The 16075-nt window shown below is 39.7% G+C and overlaps 1 protein-coding gene across 10 annotated transcripts in view; it reads left to right on the top strand.

The window, feature by feature from the left end:
• The window catches only part of LOC120631053 (insulin receptor substrate 1), a 28962-nt gene extending 13591 nt beyond the window's left edge, over positions 1-15371 (top strand). The window contains exons 5-14 of one of the 10 annotated variants that reach the window (XM_039900455.1): positions 1082-1186; positions 4760-5077; positions 7551-7649; positions 8249-8357; positions 9399-9602; positions 10317-10554; positions 11102-11336; positions 12122-12454; positions 13478-13681; positions 15055-15371. In XM_039900455.1, the coding sequence (XP_039756389.1) occupies positions 1082-1186; positions 4760-5077; positions 7551-7649; positions 8249-8357; positions 9399-9602; positions 10317-10554; positions 11102-11336; positions 12122-12454; positions 13478-13611 (1775 nt within the window). In that variant the 3' untranslated portion in view covers positions 13612-13681; positions 15055-15371. The remainder of the gene's footprint in view (positions 1-1081; positions 1187-4759; positions 5078-7550; positions 7650-8248; positions 8358-9398; positions 9603-10316; positions 10555-11101; positions 11337-12121; positions 12455-13477; positions 13682-15054) is intronic. The other 9 variants (XM_039900456.1, XM_039900458.1, XM_039900457.1 and 6 more) reach the window with 9 other exon arrangements.
• Positions 15372-16075: the final 704 nt, after the last annotated feature.

Raw genomic sequence — 16075 nt, forward strand, 5'->3', positions numbered from 1 at the left:
TGCTTGTGAACGAATTTCCACCAAGCATAGCATTATTCTTGAAAATCGTATTTGTGTATAATTAACTGTTTAAAGTAAGCGTGAAAAATTCAAATGGAAATAGAAATGATACAATGGACGAGGTAAATACAGATCGCGTCACGAAATTTGGAAAAGTGGACGGTACTGCGGAGATTTTACTATGCACAGAGTAAATCTAATGTTCGCTTTTGAAAAAAGTTGACCGGCAGATGTGAAACATCTTGATGATGAGTAGAACTTATACTTTTAAAATAATTGATTAGAAAAAAGAAATAAAAATGAGTTTCGTTACTAAAATAAACTTATTAATTGTGTTATTACTACAATTACTTAATATTACTAAAAATGAAGTAAAGTAGCGAAGGCATAAAGGGCATAAAAATAATACATACGAAAAAATATTAATAAATATTGCTTTATGACATAGATTTTTCACCAAATTAGTAGTAATTAGATTACCAGATGACTGTTTAATAATGTTTCTTTAAATATTCGATGAACATTTTATCGAAAACATATTCACAAATCTTCGTGGTCTTTTTTAAGTGTTTTCGTGATTTATTTTAACTATGTCCATGATGTTGAACGGGAGTAATATGACCAAAGTGACCCAAAATATATAGGATAGTCGATTATGAGGAATAAGGAAAACAAATATACTTTATTGCACACAAGAAATAAATAAAAGAGAACAAAGGTACAAGTCATTTAAATTTGTGTAACAAAATGTTAATAATAAACTTATCAGCTAAATTGATTTCAGTGCGATATAATCTTTAATTGTAAAGAGACTGTCACGAAGAGTTATACAGCTATACAGGGCAAACAGCAATCCTTTTCAAGGTACTGCGTGTGAATTCAGTACTTACTGCTCTTAAAACCTGCTAACCTGCTAATTTGGTATAGCTAGGAGATTTTTGTACAACAGAATCGTCGTCAATTTTAGGTTTAGTTTAGGAAATCTTATCTAGAAATACAAAAGCTCGCCGCGCCTTAAGTGTTGCGTTAAAATCGACTCCTGCGCAATTCCAAGTTTCGTGACTCGAACGCCCTCTTGCAGAGAAGAGCCTGTGTATGGGGTCGTGTATCAGGCAATGCGTGTGCTCGGCTACGCGCTCCATTGACGACTCGGCCGCGGCCGTCGCGCCTTTGACGCCCAGACACGGTAGGAGTGCCAAAGTATAGGATCATGCGAGCTGGTGGCCTGTCTCATTGCATACTCACTTCCGCTTTGTGCGACGTCGTGTATCCATTCGTTCTTGTTTCCCCGTAAAGGAAACTTTTAACAAGGGTCGTTCTATCTCACGAAGGCCGTTCAGACGGCCCCTCAAATAATTACTGTTGTATCATTTTTTTCATCTGTCAAGTGTCGACGCCAAATCGGTGTCGCAACTATAGACGGCGCCTAACGTCGTAAGTTATCACATCAGAGTTCGTGAAACGTTTATCTGTCTAGGAATCACTAGGCATCCGATTAGAGCTATTACTAGGTTTAGTGACAACTGACATAAGACGATCAATCGTTCAAATAGCGCAATGTTGTAAAACTTTTAAGTAATTGAATTAATAAATAAGAAGTCCAGAATTAATAAGAAGTCCAGCCTGAACAGCACGCCTTATCTTTTAATAACAACGCAATCGAAGTAAAGCCTTCCCGCAAAATAGCTCCTGATTCCCGGAAGCAATGTTCCAATGTACCGCCCAACTCTTGAAGGAATAACGTTCTTCGGATTCAAGCTAAACGTTTATCTGAACAACATATCGTAATTTAGTTAACATATCGCTGTCGATATGTAATGTAATGAAACTTTTTACGCGTTTAGACATACATTCTTTATGGGACAGTGGGACAAATTTGCAAGAGACAAATAATACCCAAGGTGTCCGAACTGGAAACAGGCATTTTGCATTCTTTTTTATGTGATCAATACATTACTTGATAATAATACGCGAGCCTGCTGATGAGGTTATCTCGAGCAAAAAATCTGAATCAAAATTTTTTTTATCAAACCTTTTCGGGCTTAACTAATAAACGTGGAATAACGTCGCGTCGGAAATGTAAAGCAGTGTTGTTTTGGCACACTTCAATTGACAGCACCTTTAAAATATCGGAACGTGGCAAACCCTGCTCATCTATTCCGACGTTATGCCACGTTTATAAATAACACTATTTGGGCTTCGCTTTACCTCAAATCACTGTAAAGGCGTAATTAATATGACGTGAGATTACAAACTCAGCCACGTATAAAGCTGCGTGCGCTAATTAGAATGTTTCTCACAAAAAACCGATTAAACTAAGTTATAAGTTGTGGGACTTCTGGGTGTGTTAATTCTACGATTAAGAGTCTCGTGCAGTTCGTGATAAAACCAATAAGGAATAAATTAATTAATAGCATTCTATTCATGTTACTATGTTTACAAAAGTATGAATTAGGCCTAGCGAGCCCCAAGGGTTTTCAAGTATCAAAACGGAGTAATTTGGGGTAATTTAATAGTGTAGGTAGGTATTACTTCCTAGTAATTACTAATGCCATCCTTACTTCTGCCGCCAAGTAGCATTGCTCAGTTTTTAGGGCCATCTGCTAGATCCGTCAATTATTACCATAAAAAAAATAGTTAACCAATTTAACGCTTCTTCATACAAGTACAGATGATTTTGCCGTCACGACTAGAGTGCGTTAAGATTGAACGCAATCACAAATTTGATATCTCTCATCTCATCAGAGTGCAAAGTGCGAGATTTTGTACCTACGTGTACTTATGATTTCGCGCCAAAGTTAACTACCATTTATATGGAAAAGAAAAAGCGTCATCTAGTGTAAATTCAATGAAACTGTATTGTCATTGGATGGCGCTATGTTAACAAGATTTAATAAGTAAACGTAGGTAGAAAATCTCACACTTGCCACCCTGGTGAATTAAATTGATTATATTTTTATAGCCTACACATACCTATATACATACAAGAACTTTCTTATTTATTTGTTGCTTAACGATTTATTTGCCGATTTAAAAATCAGCCTTTAGGTTGATGGTGGTTAAGGAAGATGAACTTTTTCGCGAAAAACCAATCGAGAAAAAAGGATACACGATGTCATTCAATGTAAACTTACCATCATTGCCTGGCCTGCCTTATTTCATCTCACCGTTGCGGAAAAACGCTAAAATAGATATCATAAATAATCATTATCATCACTGGCCATTTTTTTCTTTTATTCGTTACCCGTTTAAAACATGATAAATTCTTTGGTTCATGATTGCTATGATGTCATTTCTTCGCAATTATTTCCTCTAGATATATAAACGTCGCATGGGTTTTTAGGTTGCGATTTTTCCTGGTATTTTTTTTCTAAATTATCATAAACAGGTAATATTGCTTCGTTTGTTTGTATGTAAGGGTTATCTTTGGATCTGGTAAACAAAAGAAAAAAATACTAATTAAAAAAAGGTACACTACCCCAGATTAATAAAGGCTACTTTCTTTTAATTTAACGCTGGTGTAAAGCTAGTTTTTTTAGATACTTAAAAATTATTTGGTCTTCCTTTGGGGATATATTATGCTTTCTTCTTTGAGTTATAGGTCTTCAGAATATTGCTAACTAACACGATTTTATTGGTTTTACTTGATATTCAAAAACAGAGCATTTACTGAAATTATCTGCAAGGCTAAGTGACATCGTTTCCGTTATCTTATTTACGTTACCTTCTGTGTTTAAACTAATCTCCCTTTAATAAAATTACCAAGCTTTACTACTACAGAAGTTAATTTAAATAAATATTAAAAATCTATAAGAACAAAGGTCTTTAATGAAGTGTTGAGCACCCAAATTGATCATCAAGACTTAGCGCTACTTAAAACATTGATTTCTAGGACACGGACGATGGATACGGAGTTAAAGAAAATATACACTGAAAGCATGGTGGTCAAAGCATCGAGCTTTGCCACGTCTTCAAAAGAATGATTGTTGTCTGCATGACTGTTGGTGATGGTTTTGCTCCTTCGAACAGTGTACTGTCCAGTGTGACAATCATACATAATTTCCAGTACTCATAAACATGGCAACATTCACTGTACAGAGAAAGTTTTTGAAGTACCAAGTTGATAGAGCGTTAGAGACGCGTTTCACCGAATCTCGTGAAGTAGTCTTCTGTAACTACTTGAATGATACTAAAATATTTAATTTCAGGAATAAACAAATATAGTTTTCGAAATGTTGTCATGTTTTGATATTTAACATAACAACTCTCAGGCAATGGTACCTTCGTTGTGATATTTTATTTAAGTATTAATAAAATAAGTACATTATTTTTTAATTGGACAGTTTTTTTTTTTTTTCAAAAATATATTTATTTAAATTAACGTATTCTTTCTCTTTACTTGCACGGCATGACTTAATAAATAAAGAAATTTGCATTTTAAATCTAGATACCAAATTTCGATTTGACTAAATTTTGATTTATTCAGGATTATGTAAATCAATCATAGTTCAATTGGATGCGATAATGTTTCTGTGCTTTGTTAAGTATACGCTATTATTTGTCTACTGACTGAATGTACTGAAAGAAACTTATCCAACTATAATGTAGAAGGACACAAGATTGCCGTTCTTGTAAAGTCACACAAAATCGAATGTCCACAGGTACCATCGTCTAGCCATGTATCACATAACCCACCATTGCACCGGGTGACGCTTGGTGCCATATGTTTACGTGTCGCTTCTCATTGTTTTTTCCGCAGCCGAAAACCAACCGCCGAATAACACACTAACGAACGACAAAGCCGACAAGTTAGCGAGGGGGAATACACACCAACGATCGGATTCCCTACCTAGCGGCTGTTCTTTATTTCAAGAACCCTTAAAGATTCATCACGGGCGAACGTACTCAGCCCCTTTGACGGGGGACGAGTTAGATAGAGCAATTTTAGAGAAAACAGTGATGCACTCGTCGTGTAAAGCCGTCAATGGAATGGATTTGTCGTCGAAGAAAACGCCCTGGTGTCGACGCGCAAGCACTGGTACAAGGTTGTCGAAACTGTCGCCGGCGCATACGAAGAGTATGTATAAACGAATCGCTTCACCTAACTCGCATCGCACCGTACTAACTCCTCTGTTGTTTACGAGTTGCCAGGTTTTTAGAATTCTACCATATTGGTAGAAATTTCTAATATAAACCTATAAATAATTGTTGGGGTGTGTGTATTTTTAACCTGGCAACTCTTACGTAAGTTTGATTGTCACTTCGTTATGCGATTTAAGTTTTTTTTGTGTTCTTTTATACGCCATCGTGTTTTGGAAAATGCTTGTGGCGTTACATGCATGTGCTTGAAAGTGCTTGTATTTTGTATGCTTTGTTATGTGCTTGCAAATTATATTTTAATAAACAATATAATTGATTATATTTTTATTTTCTTGGTATTTGTTATTTATTTTTAACAAATACACAACCTGAATATAGATGTATATTTTATGTGTATATAAGCTATGTAAATAAGTTATAGATATACGTTTAAAACATTTGATATGATATAATCAAGCGTCAGGGTTGCCATTTATAAAAATAATCAGGATATAAAATTATCGTTAGGTAAGATTGTACATTAATAACATTGTACAGAATGTACTTGACATAATGGTGCTATAACAAACAAACTCCGAAGCTTTCTACTTATATGCTTGTCTATTCACAGGCTCTTGCCAAGGTACTAATAATTATTATAATATATGCCTATCTGCCTACCTACCTGCTTATAATGGATCGGTCTTTTGGGAACCGAAAGTATAATATGGTTACTTCAATGGTATTCGTACATTTTGCATGTTGGAGATTTCGGCCGAGTGTACGGCTGGCCAGGTCAGAGTCCGTATCAGTCCTGCATCAAAGTTACTGGATGCATTTCATAACGATGATGGATGTATAAAGCAGGCTTATGTCGATTTTCAAAAAAAAAAAATAAACAAAGTAAATAAAGATTTTTTAAATGTCTATTGTATGTTAAAGAAACTTATTTCTCATTTCTAGAAATTTTTAGACGGACCAAATTGTATCGCATTTCATTGAAATATAAATTTTTAATCCCTGAATTCATAATATTATTTTTAGTTATAAAGCAATTTAAAAACTTTATTTCAAGGCAATAAAATTTAATATCGGATTTTGATTTAGTTTAGTTTATTGCTACTTTAATGTTTATTTAATAAAAATATTTTGTCTAATACTCCAGCCGAAACGTCTAAGCTTGCCAAGGTACGAATTTAAATAATTATCAATGGCGAGAGCCAAAGCTTTTACTACATGCAGAAGTTTCGGTAATATTAAAAGCAAGCAATGATACTGCTAAAAAACTGTTTTGGCTTCAGGCTTTGCAATCTGTACTATAAATCTGTCTTATCTGCATAAAAAGTTGAAACATGGCAACACAGAAATTATCTTGGCTGAAACCTATAAGCTAATACCTCAGCTAGATTTAATCTAAGTGTTTAAACCTGGAGCTGGCTTTTGGTTCAGTTTTTTTTGTGAGCTCAGTTTTTATGTAACAGGTAAGTTTAGGTGGGTTCTTCTACTTAATATTAAGGTGCTTGCTTAGCATTTTCGCCTCCCCCACTGTTGACACGGGCAAAAGGACGCCCCAGATGCCAAGCATAATCATTTCCAAGGTCATTCCGAATATAAAATCCCCCAATTATACGAAAGCGCTTTCATATTTATATAATTGACAACAGTGAGCTTAAAACTAACGGTACCTTGAAAGTACAAAATCAAGCAAGTAAGAGTAATTTTTCAATATCTAGTCATTTCCAAGGCCATTCCAAATATAAAATCCACCCTATTATACGAAAGCGCTTTCAAATTCATATGAATGACAACAGTGATCTTAAAAATAACGGTACCTTGAAAAATCGTAAGAGTACTTTTTCAATATCGGAACATGTCAGAGTATAATGTACCCAGGTTTTTTTGATAAGCTCGAGTACGTTCATACATCAACTGCAAGCGCCTCTAGAGACAACAAATTTGATATAAAACTCGTAATACGGACTGTTAGACTTATACGCAAGGTTTAACGGGTACAGGGTTTAGCCTGTTTATAGGGACCATCAAAGTTTGTGAGGTTTGCAACGTCATCTAAAAATATGTAATGACCATATTCGATAGATGTTCATAAAATCATAACTTCTCAGCCCAGCTTATCTGCAGATGTAAAGCTGTGTCTACTTATAGTTTTTTTTTTTTTCTATTTAATTAAATCTCAACAAATGCGGCCTCGAATACCTGCATTACTGTTTTAAATAATTGAAATCTCCTCAGAGTAGGTAAATCAGTAATATATCATTGTGTTCTTTATATGTATTGGAAATAGTAGTAATTGTTCATGGCATGCCTTAGACAAATTCTGGTCTGAAATTGATTTAAATAATCGCGAACTTTACTCTGTAGCTGGGTAGGTAGGTGTCGTTCTTTTTTAGGCGTCAGTTGGCTGAGTACTGAATGTTAAAGCGGTTCAGAACTATAACGGTGTGTTTTGTTAGCAGATTCGAGTACACTGCGCAAGCGTTGTGAAACTATGCCATCCAGGGTAACCTCCCTCGACACGGAGCGACCGCCCCTTCGGGACACCGAGCTTGATGGTACTAGATATTTCTTGCATTAAATGAACTTTTCGTTTATTCGGAGACAAGTTGTCCCACAGCTATACTCTTAATATAAATGATGTTTCACCCTAGAGCGACGGCTGTATCACAATCAACTAATATTACTCGTATTTTGTATGAACTCACTCACGTTGTACCGCCTGGGTATAGCGTGCCCATAAATATTTCTAATATTAGTTGACCGTGCTTCGGCCAATGCTCGGCTAGGACCCGACACTGTTTCGCGTGAGTCGTCCTTAAGACGTGGTCTAATCGAAGATCGGTTTGAACTATTGATGCTCTGTAACGAAAGAGTAAAAATAGAATTTTGTAAAATAAAAAATACAGGATTATAGAATTTGCGATTCTACCGTACAGTTTGGTACGACCTTCCAAAAGGCATTCTCAGGAAATATTGACTTACCAAAGAAAAATTACTTTACAATAGAAATGGTTCACATCCTGGTTTACGCAGATTATAGCAAATAAGCTAAATGTTTATCGTATCGTGAAAGAACTCCACGCCACTGCCCTGCCCGCCACTTCCCTTTTATCGTGCTACCCTCAAGTACTTACGAATCAATTTCCGTACAAAGGTATGGACTCATCGCGCGACGACATCGACTCTATAACGGAGTGGTACCGCACGCCGCGGATACCTGAGGAGCCCGACTGTTGCGACGGCATGTCCAAGGACTTTATGAGGTACCTGCCTTGTTGTTAATCCCTTGCTAAAAATCTTGAAATACGTACAAATTCCACGGTGCGGTTTAAGTAAATAAAATATCGCTAGCTTCAACGGTGAAGGAAAACATAGTAAGAAATACTTGTGGAGTCAAACAATCCGCACTGGGCCAGCGTGGTCGACTACGGCCTAAATCCTTTCACTGTGGGAACCTAAGAAAATATCACATGAAGAGACCTGAGCTCTGTACTGGGTCTATATGATGATGAAGATGATATGTGAACTTAATTTAGTTGTTGAAACTCGAATAATAATTTTAATTAAAGATTATTTCGATTCAATTGTAGCACTCTGGAGATTTATCAGGGATAGGAGATTAAAAATGTTGGCCTTAGACTAAATTTATTTAAAAATTAACGTCAATTGTTGCTCAAATCAATTCATATCATCCCATTGCCGGCCCACTACACGGAACGGGTCTTTTTATGTTCTCTTAGGTCTAACAGCACCGAAAAAATCTACTTTAAGAATTATATTTTATGATAATATTATATTACCAAGCCCCTTCGCATAGTTCCGATTATAGGTGAATTAGGGAGGTTAAATGGTTGTAAAATATTCATGGGTGCAAATTCGTTGAGGGGTAAAAAACTTCCCTTCTATCTATCCTTTATCTAGAAACTGAGTTGGAAGTACGCATGATTTAAATTAAACAATTTCAATACAGTTTACATTATTCTACTAGACAAACTCTTTATTTAGACCCGTATTGAGAGAGTTGTGAAAAAAGAATTTGCCATTTTGTGGTGGAACAACATATCAAAGAACACTCGTCTAATTCACCTTTCAAACAAAAAAAAAAACTAAGTCAAAATGATAATCCGTTCGGGAAATACGATGCCACAGATAGACACGTCCATCTTACAACACGTCCTCGTAGTTTTTGTTACGAAGTGCCATCTATGGGCTTTTTTGAATAAAGATATATCTGACCTTGGGTTTGAATCGCTTACCGTTGAATGTGCCGTACGCTAATGAGTGGTGCCCGCGCGGGCTTCAAGCTTACACTTTGTCAGCATGACGACGCGCGGCGGCTCCACGGCGCCCTCGCGCGCGTCGTCGGGCGCGCTGGACGAGCCCGACGCGCTGGACGCGGGCGCGGCCGACGGCTACCTGCCCATGGCGCCGGCGCACGAGCCCTTCGGCCTGGTGTCCTCCAGCGGCTCCGTGTGCAGCGGCACGCCCTCCACCGACCCGCGCTTCAGGTCAGACTGCCAGCCAGCCAAACCGGCATCGATGGACCAACGTGGAACCGTGGCCGAGGCGGAGCCAAGGCACAAATACGTTAGCCTGTCAATGTCTAGTTGTGGCCAAGATTTGCATAGTACTTTTCTGAAATATGGCGCGAAAATTAAAACTAAGTACTTAGTAACTAAGCAGAAAATATTGTTTTTCGATTTTGCCTTTCACTAGTTTTCTATTAAACTAAAAGGCCATACTGCCATTAATAATAATCATTTATTCAGGCTAAAAATAATGGATACAATAAATACATGAAAGAAACCTGTGTTACAGAGGATAGGTAATAAATAAATCAGATACAGCCCTAACATTACATGCAAATAAAATTATTTGACTAATGTGATTTTATTAGATACGCGTCGCGTAGCGTAGGTACTATGCACGCGTCGGTCTTTTATCTTCAATAGGGTTGTCATAAATAAACACTTAGAATGTTTTGAATTAGTTTGTATGGAAATTAAATATGCTTCTTTTGATTTTTACAGGGTGATTCCTTATGAAATATATTTATGCACCCTTCAAAATTATTTCGTAATTTACGTTACACGTTGTATACTATATATACAGTATGCATGTGGCTCCATGGAAAGCGTTCGGTCGAGATGTTCCATAATTATACCCAAATGTCAATGCTAAAGAAGTTTCCACTGGTGTTCAATAACGCGGTGTGCCCGCAGCGAGTACCAGCTGGAGCCCGCCATGTCGCACATCTCGGAGGAGCGGTCGACGCGCGCCTACAGCGTGGGCTCGCGGCCGGCCAGCGCGCGCACGGAGCCGGCGCGCCTGCGGGCCTACAGCGCGGGCGCGCGCCGCCGCCCCGCGCCCCCCGCGCCCCCCGCGCCCGCGCCCGCGCCGCGCGCCTCCGCCGACGACCTCATGGAGCTGGACTTCTCGGCCAACTCGCCCGCGCCCAGGGTAGGCCCGCGCACGCCCCGCTGCACTCATGTTGTTTGATTGTTCAATCGACATAGATTATACAGCTCACACCGCCGCCACCGATTATACAGCTCGTACAGCATACAGCTCACACACACGCTCACACCTGTTCTTGTCACACAATGTGTAATTTTGTGCAACTATGATACTCGTAAACAAGCAGCTTGAAAATTTCATTAAGTTTTATGTAATTACAACAATGTTATAATAAACAAAACTGGCGCGCAATAATTATTATACAAGTGTATGTACTAAAATACCACTTTTAAAAATATATTTTTTTTGTCTCGTGTTTATTATCTTACTAACTGTCCCGCGACTTCATCCGAGTCAATTACCCTTTGTTTACAAATCTCGTGGTAACCGTTGATTTGCTGAAATAAAAAGTAGCTTTAAACTAGATGTATGCCAAAAATAAAGTTTATCGGTTGCTAGGGCGTGAAGGAAGGACAACCGAGCTTCAACAAGCTTCAGTCTCCGCATTTATAAAATTAGTGAGGATGCTGATCTGCCTCTCGGCTCGCAGGGGATCCTGGCGCGGACCCCGCCGGCAGCGGGCTTCCTGGAGGCCAAGCGGCCCAACGTGGACGAGTACGTGGACATGTCCCCGCGCAACGCCAGCGCCGCCGGCTACGTGGAGATGCGGCCCGGCGACCTGCCGCCGCCCGCCGCCGCGCCCGACGGCTACGTGGAGATGACGTGCGGCCGCGCGCCCACGCGCCCCATCGCCATCGCCACGCCGCGCCAGCCGCCGCCGCAAGGTGCCACTTCGCCGGGACACTATCCCGAGCTCTGCATTACGTCCGCTAGGGCCTTAAACCTAACCGTTTTCATTCTGAGAGAGATTCAGGGAGACCCGTGCCCTGTAATGGGTTCATAATTATGATAGCATCCATAGCCTATAACACTGCACTGCTGGACAAAGCCCTCTCCCAACTGGGAGGTACTGTGCCATTTTTGGCCTTTGTCCACCTGATCCTTGTCCGATGGCACTTGGGTTGGTGATTGCAGTAGACGGTAGTACCGTAGTATTAACAGTACAGATAACTTTACTGCCCGTTCTCCTTTATATTGGCATCCATACGACATCAGAAGAGAAGAAGAACTGTTTTGACTGAACTTTATCCTGACTGACCGTGATGGCAGTCAGGATAAAGTCACACACGGCACGTAGCATATTATGTACCATCGCAAATCGTAGTGGTTTTGGAAACAATGTAACACGACATTGAATTTAACCTACTTTCCCTCTTATTTTTGTTCTATCTTTTATGTTCGTTTACGTAACGTTTTTACGTGCCAGGATCGATAAGTTGTATTTTGTTAAGCGGTGTCCAGATCTCACTCCGAACACCTCTTCGCACAAGAGAATGCAAACTAATTAAAATTGTGTCTTAGGTGTGTAATGTGTCTAATCCTATTCTGTACGATGCTTACGCGATGCGTAGTCTGTAAACATTTAAAATGGCAAACTGACAGAACCTTCGGCCTCACATAAATAACTCAAGCCTCAATAAAGGAGTATAGCTGACCCAATTTTTTCCAGTTGCAAGTTCCCCCGACGATAGAAGGAGAAGAAGAGAACCGAGAACGCATCACGGCTCTCAAACCTTATTTCACATGTCCCCTTCGTCGCCACCGGAGAACGATATCACTCATATGGAGGACGACCATCATTATTTAACAACTGTCCGAGAGATATCCGAAGATGGCCGGAAAAGTCCGGAAAGCCGGGCGGATTCCGGGGAAGTTTCGTCGTCGCCCCAATATGTGAAGCTGGCGAGGGGGCTCCCTATTGGCAGTAAGTCTCCGGAACCGGAGGAACTGCCTAACAATCCCACTGCCACGAAGACTATTATGAGGGCAGAGGATGTTAGAGGTTAGTACAAGGTCTAAATTATTCGAGTGTCCATACAGTGAACTGCTTGACATGAAGTTTCTATTAGTTTGTTTTAGTATTATGAACGCTTTACAGGGTTTGACCACAAAATAAATAATTTTCTCTTCACTGTCTGCCTGATCAAGTTCTGACTGACAGTATACGTTAAATCGTGTCAGCAGCGTTTCACTTGCCAAATTGGTGCAATATCTGTATCTATCTGACTGGGTCAGTGTATTTACTTGTGGTTAGGATGCACTAGGCTTGAAGCTGTTTTATATTTGGGGGATATAGGCCTTAAATGCTTGTGGTCTTATGTAAAAAATTTACTATATTATATTAGTAATGATCGTGATCGTCGTCTGAACGTACTTACCGAGGACCGAAGTTAAAAAAGGCTAAATTCTGAACTCCAAGGCGAATCGTCTATTTAGTTACCAACTTGAGGCAAAGCAACTTGGTTAATATTATATTCCACTCGCGTCACTTGGTTAATGTTATATTCGAGTCGCCACTCCAGCGCCTTAAAACCCATAGATCTGCCATTTTTCCGAGCCCTCTCCATTATTCTTCATAATTGTGCTCTTCCTTCGCAAGCTGCTACAATAAGACCTTTATTCTGGTTGTTCCCTGACGTATTCACTCTCCAAAAATAGCCGTATGGGCGGGGCCCGCCCGCTGAATGACTGAGTTTCCTCAACAGCTATAGCTATATACCTATGATTAGCGACCATGATATGCAGGCAAGAAGTCTGAAAGTAATTTCACGTATAATTTGGTCAGATCTTAAAAAAAAAGAAAAAGATTAATTCGTAAAAAATTTAAATTTAAAAGTGCTTTATTCATGTAGATCTTATGACAAGCTTTCATATGTTACCATTATTGGTGACTAAATCCGTTAACAAAAAAAATTAATGCTAGGAGGTTTCCAAACACGCCGGTCTAAGAAGATCCCACTGCAATCTTGGCCGGTTTTTTTTGTTATCACCATCCCAGTGTACTGAGTGCTAGTGGGTTGTGCAGAGGCGGTGGCGGGCGGCCTGCACTACGCGGCGCTGGACCTGGAGCCGCGCCGCGCGCCCGCCGCGCCCGCGCACCGCATGTACACGCAGATAGACTTCACCCGCAGCGAGAAGTTCGCGCCCGACGCCACCTAGCCGCCGAGACAGGTGGGCTGCGACTCCGAGCTTGCCTTGCTATACTCCAAAATAATTAATAATACAAAGAGTAAGTCTCTGGAAATGCACGCATGCGTAGTTCGCGCAGTAGCTCTATCTCTTACTCTCATGCAAAAGATGCGGAAAAAACTAAAAAACCACGCTGGATATGAAAAACCATACTAATTTCTACGTTTTAGTTTAGTTTATTTATGATTCGTGATCGACTGTAGATGAAAATTATATGAATTAACAATATCGCAAATTGCAAAATGGAATAATCTTATCAAATTAGTGTATTGTGATCGGTTCTCAATATATCTAAGTTTTAACGAAATCAGACTGTTTGAAGAGGGTCAAGATCAAGTCCAAACGAGTCGGTTACAAATATATATAGGGGTGAAGCTACTTTAAAGTGTGTAAAAACAGGAGAATCTTATTAACACTCCACACCAAACAGTTTTTCCGCAGTGTACTCTCTACGAACATTTCGCCGGACCATCCTCAGGAGATGTTAGCTTTTGAGGATGAGCTGGTGTGTGACTATACATTCAATCAAGATATCAACCCATTAGGCCTTCGACTTCATTTTCGGGGGGCTGAGTTTGAATCCCAGCACGCACCTCTAACTTTTCAAAGTTATGTGCGTTTTATGTAATTAAAATATCACTTGCTGCAACGGTGAAGGAAAACGTCCTGAGGAATCCTGCATGCTTGAGAGTCTTCTATGTCTTCTATGAGGCGTGTGGAGTCCGCACTGGACCAGTTCGATGGACTACGGCCTAAACCCTTCTCATTTTGTGGGAGACTATACATTTGCGAGCTCGCAAACCTAGTACTAATTGAATGAATCTGAGGCCGAGGTGTTAAACTTATGTGTCAGTATGCACCGGCAGCCACGCCGCTCAGACTGGAACACAGCAATGCTTGGCAGCAGAAATAAGCATGGTACTACTACTCTTCAACAAAGCCTAAAACAGTCCACTGCAGGACAAAAAGAGTAAAGAGTAGCCTTACGTCCAGCAGTCATCACCACGTTAGGCACGTGATCGCATTAGATGGTAGTAGTACCACAGAAGACGCTGCCGCCCAGTGGCGTACACTAGGATTCTTACCAGGTTATGCATACAGCAGCAAAATTACATAAAACGGCAAAAATCCTCCAGTGCAGGCAGTGCTTTTGTGCATGTATGAAGTGCACGCCACTGCTGCTGCCTATACTCCGTTATATTCCCTTAGTCGCCTCGTATGAGGAGGTGACATCTGTACTAAGAAAGATACATAAAGTATGTCAGTGGTTTGAATTGTATGTATTATAAATAAGTATATATCTTCTTAAAGTTACTCGTAGTACGAGTCTTGACACTGCTGAAAGTTATACTCTACCACTATTTAAACATTTTGCATTCGCTATGGTGCAATAATCTTTCATTTGAATTCCAGATTACATTAAGAGATATCACCCACACGGCTCCACTCCGCTCCGCACTCGCCGAGCTCCGGAGCGCACCTCCACGGTAACCTTGGATTAACGACGCTACTCACTAAATTATTAAAACCTCACGGCGGAATTGACTGTACACCTGGATTGCGACGCTCCTTTTCACGTCCGCCGCATTGCATGGAACAGTACGTAAATACGTGATATTAACGCACTATTTGCCATTAAGATGTTTGAGAATTTATTTATTCATTTATTCAGTGTCAATTCTATTACAATGTCATAAATACATTAACAAAAACCGAAGTCAATCTAATGTTTAAATTTAAAAGTGAACCCTGTGGGGGCGCTAAAACAAAATTTAACAATAATTGCTAGATACCGCGTAGAAACAGATTGGAGTGACCCCCAAACAGGTTAGCCACTTTAGCTACCATCTTAGACTGCATCACCACTTACCAGGTAAGATGGCAGTCAAAGGCTAACTTTGTATAAAATATCAATGAGGTTTTTTTTTTGTAAAATGACTTAATCGAATCCAGATGGACAGTAAATTTGACCGTGTCGTTCTTTATTACACGGTCTTGATGGAACAGTATTGCTCGTTCGAATCAGCGTTCATTCTTTTTCTTTTTTATCACAAAAGAAAAAATAAAATAAAAAAACCAAGCTGGTTTTCAACTGCACGCGTTTATTTTTCGGTGAATTTCGACATCGTTATCAACACACTACAGGCGGGTCGCCATTCAGAATGAAATGGGTATAGCCTACTCTCGCCAAGTGATTGGTAGACTCCACACGCCTTTGAGAACATTATAGAGAACTATTAGGCGTGCAGGTTCCCTCACAATCTTTTCCTTCACCTTTAAAATGATATTTAATTGCATTCATTAAAACGCACCTACTTAAGAGAATGCCAGTCAGGGATTGAACTCGGTCACCCCGAAAAGGAGGCCGAAGCCCTGTCCACTAGGCTATAACCCCTTATACGACGTGTAACGGAATTACGAAATACTGTTGAAG

This window comes from Pararge aegeria, chromosome 17, assembly GCF_905163445.1.
Source record: "Pararge aegeria chromosome 17, ilParAegt1.1, whole genome shotgun sequence".
In the NCBI taxonomy this organism is placed as follows: domain Eukaryota; kingdom Metazoa; phylum Arthropoda; class Insecta; order Lepidoptera; family Nymphalidae; genus Pararge; species Pararge aegeria.